We start from the raw sequence: 14,167 nt of genomic DNA on the forward strand, positions 1-14,167 counted from the left end.
TAAAATGCCCAATTTCCAAGGCTGGTTATCCAGTTCTTGGTATTCTTTACTCTCATTCACATTTTTACCTCTCAGTTCCATTGTGTTCCTGGATTTTTTTAACTATATGAGGGCAGGGTGCAGTGGCTCACATCTGTAATCCCAGCACTTTGGGTGGTTGAGATGTGCAGATCGCTTGAGCCCAGGAGCTCAAGACCAGCCTGTGCAACATGGCAAAACCCTATCTCCACCAAAAATACAAAAAATTAGCTGGGCATGGTGGCTTGTGCCTGTGGTCCCAGATACTTGGGAGGCTGAGGTAGGAGAACTGCTTGAGCCCAGAAGGCAGGAGCTGCAGTGAGTTGAGATTGTGCCACTACACTCTAGCCTGGGTGACAGAGTGAGACCCTATCTCAACTTAAAAAAAAAAAAAATGCAAGAAGTGGTCATATCAAAAGTAATTATTGTTCTATAAATAATAGTGATTATAGAAATAACCACTAGTTCTTTTAGAAATAAGAAATAATCACTAATACTATAGAAAAATAAGAAATGTCTAATAATTGACATAGAAATAACATAAAAAATTATAATACGGCCTTCAGTAAAAAACTCAGAACATTCAGAAGAGTAAAAAGATCAAAAAGCAACCACCATTTAAAACTGCTCTGGAATAATTTCTAATCTAATCCATTCCTCTTTTATCTCCTCAAATGACCTTTGAGAAGAAATCCTGGTAAACCCATGCAAAAGCAACCACTCCTTTCTCCAGATTCCACAGCACTGTAGTTGAAACCTTTCTTGAGGCCCGGCTAGACCATAAAAGTATGCATACTGAATTCCTAAATGTGCATATTTAACAGTCATAAATTCAATTATATCTACTAGAAGAGACACCAACCAACCACAGAAACCTATGTACTATTTATATGATGTGATCCCTTCACCCAGGCTCAACATAATGCTTAACCAAAGACCAGATCCTGTGTTCCAACAAAAACTGGCCATGCTAGGGAATCTTAAGAGATGGAAGAGAACGTAAAAATCATGTATCCTGTGTTTTATGAGCAGTCTCTTTAAAATAGAGACTTTAGCCAGGCGCGGTGGCTCAAGCCTGTAATCCCAGCACTTTGGGAGGCCGAGACGGGCGGATCACGAGGTCAGGAGATCGAGACCATCCTGGCTAACACGGTGAAACCCCGTCTCTACTAAAGAATACAAAAAACTAGCCGGGCGAGGTGGCGGGCGCCTGTAGTCCCAGCTACTCGGGAGGCTGAGGCAGGAGAATGGCGTAAACTCGGGAGGCGGAGCTTGCAGTGAGCTGAGATCCGGCCACTGCACTCCCACCTGGGTGACACAGCAAGACTCCGTCTCAATAAAAAAAAAAAAAAAATAGAGACTTTAATAGTAACTTCGATGTGTGTCTTGTTTTCACACTGACTTTGAACCCAACACTGTGTCCAATGTGGCTCCACTCCATGAAGAATGGACAAGTGTATGGTTCCGAGGCCTCTGAGACTCACAGATGTTGGATGAATATACCAGGTGACTGAGCCCAGGAGTCCTCAACCCATGTAGTCCTGTCCTCTGGACAGGGTATGTGGCATCCCCTCTGGACCAGGGCTGCCACCCATTGCTGGGTGAAGGCCTCGGGTGTCACTTGAAGGCCAAGGTGAGAGGTCCTGCACTAGGACCCAGCTGAACCACCTCTTCCAGATTTACGCTCTCAGCTGCTGTCCTAATCCCACACTCCTCCCAAAGCCTGAGTCTCATACAAGAGCAAGGACAGGAAAATGAGTGTTGGAGGGGGAGCTGGAGGAAAAGCTTGTTTGCACCATTGCGCAGTTGGGGTGGCTGTGGTTGGGCTGATTCAACCAGAGCTCTCCAGATAAGTTAGGGCCCAGCCCCACCTAGCAGAGCTCACATTCACCACCACCCACTCCTGCTTCCGGGCCGTGTGTGATACCTGACCTTCCTGCTGCGGCAGGGCTGGGGCACCCTTGCTCCTTACCTTCCACCTTCTTGGCTTAGTGGACATCCTAAAGCACTGGCCAGAAGGCACTGGGGGATCCAGGATGCTCTGGGCTTGCCCGGGGGGATTCGTGTCAACACCATCACACCTCCATGCATTCCTGCATGTCATGCACACAGGCAGTCAGGGGTCTACCGGTCTGCTCTACTAGTCCTGAGACTGTGTACACGACAATGTCTCAACAGGGAACCCAGTGTAATCTCACACTTGCCCTGGTAGGTGGATACACATGTGCACACACATATGTGCAATATACACAGTATGCATGAAAAGTCTGAGCCGGGCACAGTGGCTCACGCCTGTAATCCCAGCACTTTGGGAGGCTGAGGCGGGTGGATCACCTGAGTTCAGGAGTTCGAGACCAGCCTGGACAACATGACGAAACCCTATCTCTACTAAAAATACAAAAATTAGCTGGGCGTGGTGGCAGGAGCCTGTAATCCCAGCTACTCAAGAGGCTGAGGCAGGAAAATCACTTGAACCTAGGAGGTGGAGGTTGCAGTGAGCTGAGATCGCACCATTGCACTCCAGCCTGGGCAACAGAGCTAGACTCCGTCTCAAAAAAAAAAAAAAAAAAAAAAAAACCCAAAAAAAAAGAAAAGTCTGACTGAGGTCAGAGTTATTTCAGCCACCACGCTCTCAATATGACCAGCTGTATGACTTTGGACTAGATACTTAACCTCTATGCCTCAGAGGCTTTATCTGCAAAATAAAAAACCTTGGCCAGGCGCAGTGGCTCATGCCTGTAATTCCAGCACTTTGGGAGCTGAGGCGGGTGGTTCTACGAGGTCAGGAGGTCAAGACCAGCCTGGCCAATATGGTGAAACCCCGTCTCTACTGAAAATACAAAAATTAGCTGGGTGTGGTGGCGAGTGCTTGTAAACCCAGCTACTCGGGAGGCTGATGGAGAGAACTGCTTGACCCAGGAGGCGGAGGTTGCAATGAGCCAAGATCGTGCCACTGCACTCCAGCCTGGGTGACAGAGCAAGACTCCATCTCACAAAACAAAAAACAAAAAACCCTCATAGGATATGTTTGTGAGGAATAGCTGAGAAATAGATTAATATCCATACTTATTATAAACTGACTTACGTATAAGTGGCATACAGGATATGGCAGCACTTACAGCACCCCCTGGCACATGGAAGTGTCGTGCAAAGATGTGCTGTTATCATCACCAACATCTTGAGTGCCATGTGTCTGGGAACACATGAGGATTCAGAGCAAAGCTACACAACAGATTCCCACAAGAAGCACCACAAATGACTCCTAGAACCTGTGTCGGAGGAAAGGCAGAGAAGAAACAGGGGAGAGGGAAAACTTCTGAGGACCACCCAGGAGGCACCCAGCTCAAGTCCAGTGACTGTAAACAACGTTTTAAGAACCCAAGAGGCTGGGCCCAGGCCGGAAAAGGCTGTACCCTCAGAGATCAAGGGATGTGAGAGAAAAAGTCAGCCAGGTCCTAGAGGTAGAAGTCAAGTCAATTTGAAGAAAATACGGAGTTCCCCCTAGGACCAGCAGGTACCAGTTGACTGGAAAGAAGGAACAGAAGGCCTGGAGAAACTAGAATGTTCTACGCCCTGGCCTACGCTCAGTCACCCAGTACATCTGAGGCTTGTAACCCCAAGATCCTTTCTCACTGAGATGAAAATAGATGCCACATTTGAAGAGTCTCCAAGTTTGTGGTTCTACAGCAGACACCGCTTACAGAAAAGACAATGGAACTGGAAAGGAAAAGGCAGCCTTGCATCCTAGGGGCCTGCTGCCGGGAGGAAACAGCACTCCTCCCCTCTATAATCCAAAAACAGCTTTGTGATAACCACTTGCCAGAGCAGAATAAACCTCCCCTGGGCCTTATTCCCAGTGGATTCCACAGCACCCAGCATGACAGAGCTTAACAAACCAGAGTTTAAAACTTTGCGAATAATAAACAGATGTCTTCCCAGGGACAGGCAGACTGGGGGCCCTCTGCGCCTCATGGTCCTGCCCCTGGCTGGTCCTCCCTCCTCCAGCTGGAGCCCAAGTTGGAGCTCAAGGTCTGCATCTGTCTGAGGCCCCTGCTCCAGTTTCCTTTCCCAGAACTCAGGGACCTCAGGGGAGGGGGCAGGGAGGAACAGCAGAGAGGGAAGAGAACAGAGAACAAGAGGGAGGGTGAGTTGGAGCAGAAAAAGCTGGGGCCAGAACTGGGAGTTTCTGGGACAGCCCCAGCTTCTAATATTCTGTCCAACTGTCTGACCACAGGCCATAACTTGTGGACCAATTTTTATTTTAGAAAAGAGGGTAACAGCCGGGCGTGGTGGCTCAAGCCTGTAATCCCAGCACTTTGGGAGGCCGAGACGGGCGGATCACGAGGTCAGGAGATCGAGACCATCTTGGCTAACATGGTGAAACTCCGTCTCTACTAAGAAATACAAAAAACTAGCCAGGCGAGGTGGCGGGCGCCTGTGGTCCCAGCTACTCAGGAGGCTGAGGCGGGAGAATGGCGAGAACCCGGGAGGTGGAGCTTGCAGTGAGCTGAGATCCGGCCACCGCACTCCAGCCTGGGCGACAGAGTAAGACTCCGTCTCAAAAAAAAAAAAAAAGAAAGAAAAGAGGGTAACATGAAGCCATAGGTGGGATGGTGAGGAAAGAAACCAGGGCTGTCTCTTGGGATCTAGATGGCCCCATGTCCACCCTGAGGACCTCCACCTGGGAGACGATGATGCCCATGATATGCTGATAATGACAGCAGCTATCACTCAAAGGACGTATGGCCTGCCCACCACTCAGCAGAGCTTTGTGTGCACTGCCTCATAATCCTATGGAAGTGTAGGCTTGGAAGTGTTTTTTTTGTTTTTTTTTTTTTTGAGATGGAGTTCTGCTCTTGTTACCCAGGCTGGAGTGCAATGGCGTGATCTCAGCTCACTGCAACCTCTGCCTCCTGGGTTCAAGCGATTCTCCTGCCTCAGCCTCCTGAGTAGCTGGGATTACAGGCACGCGCCACCACACCCGGCTAATTTTGTATTTTTAGTAGAGACGGGGTTTCTCCATGTTGGTCAGGCTGGTCTCGAACTCCTGACTTCAGGTGATCCGCCTGCCTCAGCCTCCCAAAGTGCTGGGATTACAGGAATGAGCCACTGCAACTGGCCGGAAGTCTTAATCCTGCAGTCTCTGTGCCTCACCTGTGCCTCAGTTTCCTTATGCATAAAAAGCAGAATAATAATGCCTCCCTCATGGTCTGCTGGGAGGATGCAAAAAGATACTTGACATACAGTAGGCATTCAACTAATATTGGTTATTATTAATTCTCACAATTACCCAGAGAGGTGGGGCTTATGTTTATGCCCATTTTACAGACAAAGAAACTTTCACATAGCCAGAAAGGAGCTGAGCTAGGACTCGAAGTGGGGTGGTTTGTCTATGAAGAACAGGCGCTCTCGACCACTCCATGACAGATGGCACAGATTAGTGGTTACATGCACAAACGTTACAGCCAAGTGGCTGAGTCAGACTTCCAGCTCAGTCACAGATGGGCTGTGTGTACAGAAGCAAGCTGCTATACCTCTCAGTACCTTGGTTTGCTCACCTGCAAAATGGGTGTCTCTGGCCAGGCACAGTGGCCCACACCTGTAATTTCAGCACTTTGGGAGGCCGAGGCAGGAGGATTGCTTGGGTCCAGGAGCGCAAGACCAGCCTGGGCAAAAGGGCGAAATCCCATCTCTGCAAAAAATCAGCTGAGCATGCAGGGCGCGGTGGCTTACACCTGTAATCCCAGCACTTTGGGAGGCCAAGGCAGGCAGATCACGAGGTCGGGAATTCGAGACCATCCTGGCCAACATGGTGAAACCCCATAAAAGATCCAAAAAATTAGCTGGGTATGGTGGCGGGTGCCTGTAATCCTAGCTACTTGGGAGGCTGAAGCAGGAGAATCACTTGAATCTGGGAGGCGGAGGTTGCAGTGGGCCAAGATCGTATCAATGCACTCCAGCCTGAGTAACAGAGTGAGATTCTGTTTCAAAAAAATAATTAAAAATTAGCTGAGCATGGTGGCACCACGCCTGTGGTCCCAGATACCTGGGAGGCTGAGATGGGGGGAATCACCTCTGCCTGGGAAGTCAAGGCTGCAGTGAGCCGAGATCACGCCACTGCACTCTAGGCTGGGTGACAAAGTAAGACCCTGTCTCAAAAAAATCAGGGTGTCCTTGCTCATTCTGGGCTCTGTCTCTGTGTCCCTGGAGGCCCAGTGGCTCTGTGCCTCTCTAAAGGTCTGAGGGGGCAGCAAGCAGATCTGGGCCAAGGATGGAGGTACCAGCAACCCTCTCCTTCCAGAGATAACCCCTCAGCCCTCAACTCAGGAACGGCTGTCCTGGGGAATTTCACCCAGGATGGGAGAACTGGTCAGGCCACTGAGTACAAACAGTTTCAGAGAGGTGAGGCTCTTGAGGCCCCTTCCGGGAGATGACACAGGTATGTCCTTTGAAGAGCATAAATGGCCATGCCACATTAGTTACCCTGCTGGTTCACAGGGCCGTTGGCCTTGCCCTCTGCTCTGGACACACGGGGCCCTCTCTCTCAAAGGGAAAGGACAGTCAGGAAGGGGAAAGAGATGATGTGGAAGGAATCCCTGACCAGGGGACGGGTATATGCCCCAGAGGCGGAGGCTTGCACATTCTGGCTGGAGCCTGGACAAGACAGAAGAGCACCTTTTATGGGGGCTTTGCTGGGTCAAAAGCAGTTCTCTGGGCCCCAGTGTGTAAATAGCTGGTGATGGCCTGGGAGCAGAGGCCCCTTGAAACCAGTCAGTGCCTGGAGAACCCGGCAAGGCTCTTCACCCAATCCAGCCACCCCGGGGTGACACACTGGGCAACAGCCCCACCTGGTGGACGATCAGGGACTACAATGCGCAGGGAGTATGGGAGAGCAAAGAGTGACAAGAAGAGGAAAGCAGGAGAAAAATCACAGCAGGGGTTTACAGGCAAAGGGGCTTTGAGGTCATCTTGCTGGCAGAGGCCCCTCTTACAGTATGCGCTCTAAGCCCCATGTGTTAGAAAGTTCTACGTTTTTTGAAAATCTGCCTCCACCAGTCCTGCTAACCCCCTACTTCAAGGCTTGCTAGAGCAACCTTTTAAATATTTGTATACAGCTACAGTATCCCTCCTAAATCGTCCCTTTTGGTGCAGCCTTCCAGAGTTTGACCTGACCTCTCACCTCCTGCATCTTTTTTTTTTTTTTTTAACTTGGCTATCCTTTCTTTCTTTTCTTTCTTTTTTTGAGACAGATTCTCACTCTGTCACCCAGGCTGGAGCGCAATGGTGCGATCTTGGCTCACTGCAACCTCTGCCTCCCGGGTTCAAGCGATTCTTGTGCCTCAGCCTCCTGAGTAGCTGGGATTACAGGCGCATGCCACCAGGCCCAGTTTTTTTTTTTTTTGTATTTTTAGTAGAGATGGGGGTTTCACCATGTTGGTCAGGCTGGTCTCAAACTCCTGACCTCGTGATCCACCCACCTTGGCCTCCCAAAGTGCTGGGATTACAGGCATGAGCCACCCTCCCCGGTGGTTATCCTTTCTTAAATACATTAACTTCCAAGGAATCACTTCCAATTGTATCCCTCTCCCATACCAGCAGCAGCATTTAAAAAATCACTTTATATTTCAGCCTCCCTGTCTCAGTGTTTGATATATTAGGAAAGTCAATGCTCAGATTGAGAGTTAATTCATGAGTAAAAAGCCTAGACTTTGAAATCAGATAGAACCTTGTTCAAGTACAGGCTCTGCCACTTACTAGCTAAATCACTTTGAGCAAGTTTGCCTTTCTGAGCCTCAGTTTCCTATCCGCAAATTGGAGATAGAGGTGTTTACTACCTAGAGTTGTGGTGAATAAATATTAAATGAGACAGTCCAGGTAAAACACCTAGGGACAGCTCCTGCAACACCATTCAGCTCCTAAGGGGCAATTACAGCCACATTCCTCTGAGTTTAAAGGTTGTAGGGAATGCTTTGGGGAAGAGAAAAGTGAAGGGGCCAAAGAAGGAGAAGAGACTTTCTGGAATTAGCCTTTCTCAACCAGCAGATGGGTAACTTGTTCCAATCCCATTTCTAGCAGTGTCTGTTGCCACCCCTAGAAAGGGGCAGGCCTTGACAGCTCTTTGAAACTTGAGGATTTAAAATTTAAATGTCTTTGAGGGCAAGATAAACACACCTACTGCTCAGCAGGGAAAGGGAAACTTGGCAGGGGCCCCAGAACTTTCCCCACCCCCAGCCCTCCCTAAACTTCCTCTTGTGGTTTTTCAAGAGTACAACCTGTTCTCCACAGCCAAGCCAGTGTCTAGGGCAGGGGGCCAGGGCGTGCCAAGGGCTCCGCTGCACCCCACCCTACCAGCGAGCGAGGGAGGAAGGTGCATGCGTGGGAGAAGAGCAGCATGAAGGTTTATCATTCTTAAGGTTCACATCCTGCTTACCCGTTTTCTCAGTGCAGCCACCCTCTACCCAGTTCCCACCCTTGACTCCCAGCATCAATACCCATGCCCCCAACACACACTCCTTTCTCAAAGACAGATGCACGAAGTGTAGGCAGAGAGGGACCACCTCAAGGCCTCCCCAGACCTGTGGGGAAGGCCCTTGTAAGAAATTTAAAAGCGTTTCAGAAAGAAGGTGGAAAAGGGGCTGGAATCCATGGAAACTGTCCTGTGCCCTTGCTTGCATCACCAGCATTATCCCAGCCTGTCTGGAGGGACTGGGTAGGATACACGGATGCAGCTTTGGAAGCAGGAGCTGTGGGAAAGAGAGGTGTGAGCATCTTAAGCTTGCACCCACTCCTTAGCCATCTTCCTTACTCAGCTACCAAGCTGGAATGCACATCTAGAATGTGAGCATCTCTGCTATTCCTTTTTTTTTTTTTTTTTGAGACGGAGTCTCGCTCTGTCACCCAGGCTGGAGTGCAGTGGCCAGATCTCAGCTCACTGCAAGCTCCGCCTCCTGGGTTTACGCCATTCTCCTGCCTCAGCCTCCGGGTAGCTGGGACTACAGGCGCCCGCCACCTCGCCCGGCTAATTTTTTGTATTTTTAGTAGAGACGGGGTTTCACCGTGTTAGCCAGGATGGTCTCGATCTCCTGACCTTGTGATCCTCCCGTCTCGGCCTCCCAAAGTGCTGGGATTACAGGCTTGAGGCACTGCGCCTGGCCTTTATCTCTGCTATTCTTAATTCCCAACAAAAGAGGTGTCTTGGTTTCCCACATCCCCAGATTCTGGCACATCACGTCCAAGTTGAGAAGTTCTTTCTTGAATATAATCTTAGTTCATTCCTCCTGGTTTATTCACATTCCCCCTTTCCCTTTGAGTGAGGCTTACACAGGGGGAAAACATTCATACATTTGTGTGCACGCGCACGCACGCACGTGCACACACACATAGCCATCAGGAAAGGATACCAGCTCTGTGCAGTTCCCACAACCCTATTCCAGGCCTGCTGGGCTCACTGTAAACAGTACCAGCCCCATGGCTCAGCTAACAGATAGCTGTATCATCCAAGATACAGGACCACAGACTCCCTTTAGGAAACTCCTAAGTTCCTGGCTCAAGTGCACATTTTATGTGGTCAGTGAAGGAGGCAGGCTAGCCTAATGGTTAAGAATAAAGCCTCCCAGCTGGGCGCGGTAGCTCATGCCTGTAATCCCAGCACTTTGGGAGGCCAAGGCGGGTGGATCACAAGGTCAGGAGATTGAGATCATCCTGGCTAACACAGTGAAACCCCGTCTCTACTAAAAATACAAAAAAATTAGCCAGGCGTGGTGGTGGACACCTGTAGTCCCAGCTACTAGGGAGGCTGAGGCAGGAGAATGGCGTGAACCCAGGAGGCGGAGCTTGCAGTGAGCTGAGATCACGCCACTGCACTCCAGCCTGGGCGACAGAGCGAGACTCCGTCTCAAAAAAAAAAAAAAAAAAAGAATAAAGCCTCCCAAATCAAGTGACCTGGGTTTAAATCCCAGCTCTGCCATTTGTTTCTTGTGTCTGAAGGAAGATTACTTATCTCCAGTGCCTGCGTTTCCTTGTCTATAAAATGGAGAGAATCCTAATGCCTACCTCATAGGACTATATTAGGAGGTTTAAATGAGATATGATCTCTAAGTCACTTAGAAGAGTACCTGACAGTGTTATGTAACTGTTAGCTAGTATTCTGAGCCCTTGAGGGAAGAGGGAAGGGGAAGCCGGAAGGAGAAGATGCTTGGGACCATGGAGGTCATGATCTCAATGACTGGCATAGACTAGGACTCTGCTAGAATTATCAGAGAAGCTTTCAGTATTAAGTTCCAGGCGGAAGAAACTGTGATTTGATTACCATGACATCCCCAACAGCTGTGTGAATAGCCTGTGCAGATGGAGTATGGCCACAGCAAATGGGTGCTGAATGAATTCATAAATTGGTGTGTCAGTCATTTCCCAAAGGAGCCCTGGAATTGAACAGCCAGAAGAATCTGTGAGGAAGCAAAGGGAGATCCACTTCTCCATCCATGTCTGGTCCCAAAGAGAAATGAAGTGGTAGGCAGAGGGCAAGGACTCGTCAGAGGAAACGGTCTCACAGTCCAGGGATGGGGAAGGGGTGCCCAGGATTGTGTGGACTGTCACTTCACCCCCAGGTGGACCCTCCCAGCTGCACCCAGCTGGGAATTCCTGGGTTCTTGGGACCCAGCCCAGAAAATTGCCTTTTCTGGGACTCATCCTGTTCATTCCCTTGATGCTTAGACAGTGGATTAAAGGGAGCAGGAATTGTTCCTGGGTTGCCCCTATATTCCAGTGTCCAACACCACAGCTGGGGTTCAATCCAGCTCTGTGGAGTAAGTGCCTCCAAAGACTTCTATGCTTTTCATCCTTCTGAACCGAACTCAAATGTCCTTTTCTCTCTAAAGCCTTCCCAGTCCCCCCAGCCAGGGCACTTGACGTCTATGTCTGTTCTGTGATCCGTATAAGCTGTGGATAAATAACATCATTGCACCCTCAGCATTCCATATAATGCCAGGCACATAGTAGGTGTTCAACCAATGCAAATGAATTACTTAATGCTCCCTCAATAACAGCAACCAATGTATTCAGTTATTCCTCTTGTTGACACTTCAAGAGACACAGAGGAGCCTAAGATCATCACCTATGTACCAATCAGACACCATTGAGGGGTTCCTCCCTCCAGTTTCACCCCGGTGCACTGGTCAGAGCACCCACTGACTCCCCATCCACACTGGTCTGCCCTCCTAGTGGCCTTCCACCCCATCTTTGAGGCACCAGAAGAGCAACAGCTCGGTAAAGCCACGGGCTTCCAGATCAGCTGGAGGGGGTTGTGCCGATGTCTGTACATACAGACGGCTCAGGGCCTTTGGGGGTTTCTCCGCCCTTCAACTCCGTACAGAACACCTCACTCAGTCGGAAAGTTAGCCAAGCTTTGGGTGCCAACTGGGAAGTGATGATGCGGCGACCCCGTTGACCCACCCAGCGCCGATCCCCAACGCATGGTCTGACATGCCGGAGCTGACATCCCATCTACCCCGGTTTCTCCAGCCCCCAAGCCTACCTCCTCGGCAGGTGAGCTCCCCAGAGCACCGACTGGGGTCGCCGGCGCTCTCTCCCGCCGCCTCTGGCGCCTGCCTTTGGGGAGTTGGGGTGGTCGCAACCACCAGCCACGAAGAGAGGATTGCACCTCTCTCCCCGGCGTCCGAACAGAGCCAGTCTCCACCCCTGCAGGGGCGAAGTGTTTACAAAGTCCGCGCCGCGCCGCCGATCCCGAGCAGTGCAGGAAGTGGGGAAGAGGGGGCGGAGGAGACAAAGGGGCTGGTGCTCTGCTCAGCCAAGTTTCAGTCCCCGGCCCGACCCCCCCACCCCCTGCACATCCTCGGCGATACCAGGAGGCTCATCCGGCGCCGCACACCCCTGCCCGCAGCCCCCGCCCCACGCAGCATAGGTGAGGGGGCGGGGCGCCACAGAGGCTCGGTGTGGGCGGCTGGCCGGGGCGGCACAGGTTCCCAGACCCCTGCCTCCCGGAGTTCGCAACTCCTCCACGTGCTATCCAGGAAGTAAACAAAATCATGAGGAGCGATTTCTTTTTCTTGAGACAGAGTCTCCCTCGGTCGCCCAGGCTGGAGTGCAGTGGCGTTATCTCGGCTCACTGCAGCCTCCGCCTCCCGGATTCAAGCGATTCTCCTGCCTCAGCCTCCGGAGTAGCTGGGACTACAGGCGCCCGCCAGCACGCCCGACTAATTATGTGTATTTTTAATAGAGACAGGGTTTCACCATGTTGGTCAGGCTGGTCTCGAACTCCTGACCTCAGGTGATCCACCCGCCTCGGCTTCCCAAAGTGCTGGAATTACAGGCGTGAGCCACCGCGCCTGGCCGATTTCTTGACTCTTACTACACGTCAGGCACTGTGACAGACCCTTTCTGTGTATCATCCCATCTTACCCCCAGTTTTACAGAAGAGGAAACTGAGACACACTGAGAATTAGGTCAAGTGTCCGAAGTACCATAGCTGGCTAGTGTTAGGATTCAAACCCAGAGTCTGCGTCCTGCTAGGCAACTGCAAATGGGGACGATTACGGTGCAGCCAGAGGGGCTGACAGGCCAGGTAGAAAACAACTGGCAGCCGCGGGCACCCCACGCCCTGGGAGTGAGGCGGCAACGGACAAGTCTCCCGCCCCACCCAGACTTGCCTCGCAAATACTTGCGGGTCGAGGGCGCGAAGGCAGCAGGATGCAGCGATAGACTTGGACTAGGTGGTCCGGGCTCTACTTCCAAGTGGGCCATTGACAGGCTGGGCGGCCCTCAGCACAAAATCGCGAGGCTGGATGCTCCAGGATTTCCCAACATTACCCGCTCAGGAGAATCATCTGGGGAGCTCCTTAATGAGAAAGATTCCCAAGTCCCTCTTCCACAGAGTGAAGTCACTGGGATTGGGCTGGGCCCAGTCAGGTGTTGCTAATAATCAGACAAGTTTGGGAAACCCTGCGAGTGTAGTTGACCTCCTGGGTCCTTCCAGGAGTGTGCTCTTTATAAGAACCGATTTTCATATTAAAATAGGTTTCTTTTAACTCAGTGAAACCCAGCGCGTTTTCCCGGCTCACAACCAAGCCACTTAAGGCCCCACTACACTTCACTTTCAAAAGGTCACGTGAGGCGGGCGCGGTAGCTCACGCCTGTAATCCCAGCACGTTGGAAGGCCAAGGCCGAGGATTGCTTGAGCCCAGGAGTTCGAGACCAGCCTGGCCAACATGGCGAAATTCGGTCTCTACTAAAAACACAAAAACTAGGGGGGCGTGGTGGTGCCCGCCTGTAATCCCAGCTACTCCGGAGACTGAGGCGGGAGGATCGCTTGAGCCCGGGAGGTGGAGGTTGCAGTGAACCGAGAGCGAACACTCTAGCCTGGGAAACAGCAAGACTCTGTATCTAAAAAAAAAAAAAAAAAAAAAAAAAAAAAAAAAAAGTCACGTGAGCCGGGGTCACTGGAGGCGTCCCCCAACCGACTGCGCTTCGGCAAACCAAGGGGCTCATGCCGCCCCGCCCCGCCCCGCCCCGCGACTACAAGTCCCATCGCGCCCCGCGCTCGCGCACACTACGCCAGAGCAAGATGGCCGAGGCGGCGGCCACAGCTGGGGCCGGCGGCTCCGGAACGGTAAGTGCAAGAAGCGCGGACCTAGAGCCGAGAGAGTTTGGGTATCCTGCAACTTTCCCCTAGACTGAGCAAAAAGCTAGTCCCCATAAATCCAGCACCATCATAAGCTCCGACTGGCGGAGGGTCTTTTCAGGCCGTACGCGCCCCCTCCCTGGGACTTGGCTGCGGCCTCTGGAGTTGGCGGACCTGTGTCTTGATTGGCTCGTTCGCTGTTGGGGGTTGGGAACCCGGAACACCCCCTGATTGGTCTGAACATGCCGTTTTCGCCTTCTTATTGGCCGGCCAAAGTTGAAAGGCATTCCCGTTTCAAAATATTTAGCTTTCTTACTTTTTTTGCTGTTTTCTTTTGCCCTCGTCGCCGTCACCTCTTGTTACTGTTTTCATTTTCCCTTTCAATGAAATGGTGTGAAGATGGGGGGCACAAGAGAGGGATCCTATTTTTTCTGGGGGACAGGTCTTAATCCCATCATGCATGTTTCTTCAGCTATGTATTCTAATAATCTGCTAAAGTAGAAAGTCAAAGAC

The 14,167-nt window shown here is 51.2% G+C and overlaps 2 protein-coding genes across 5 annotated transcripts in view; one reads left to right on the plus strand and one right to left on the minus strand.

Annotated features, from left to right (window-relative positions):
• Positions 1-12,048, minus strand: part of CCND3 (cyclin D3) — a 122,400-nt gene extending 110,352 nt beyond the window's left edge. For both annotated transcript variants that reach the window (XM_033217143.1, XM_033217142.1), the window contains exon 1: positions 11,552-12,048. The gene's annotated coding sequence lies outside the window, so the exon portion shown is untranslated. The remainder of the gene's footprint in view (positions 1-11,551) is intronic.
• Positions 12,049-13,574: 1,526 nt separating this feature from the next.
• The window catches only part of TAF8 (TATA-box binding protein associated factor 8), a 29,544-nt gene continuing 28,951 nt past the window's right edge, over positions 13,575-14,167 (plus strand). For all 3 annotated transcript variants that reach the window (XM_033217151.1, XM_033217152.1, XM_033217153.1), the window contains exon 1: positions 13,575-13,642. In XM_033217151.1, coding sequence (XP_033073042.1) covers positions 13,598-13,642 — 45 coding nt within the window. In that variant the 5' untranslated portion in view covers positions 13,575-13,597. The remainder of the gene's footprint in view (positions 13,643-14,167) is intronic.

This window comes from Trachypithecus francoisi, unplaced genomic scaffold (assembly GCF_009764315.1).
Source record: "Trachypithecus francoisi isolate TF-2019V2 unplaced genomic scaffold, Tfra_2.0 Lachesis_group10, whole genome shotgun sequence".
Classification (NCBI taxonomy): domain Eukaryota; kingdom Metazoa; phylum Chordata; class Mammalia; order Primates; family Cercopithecidae; genus Trachypithecus; species Trachypithecus francoisi.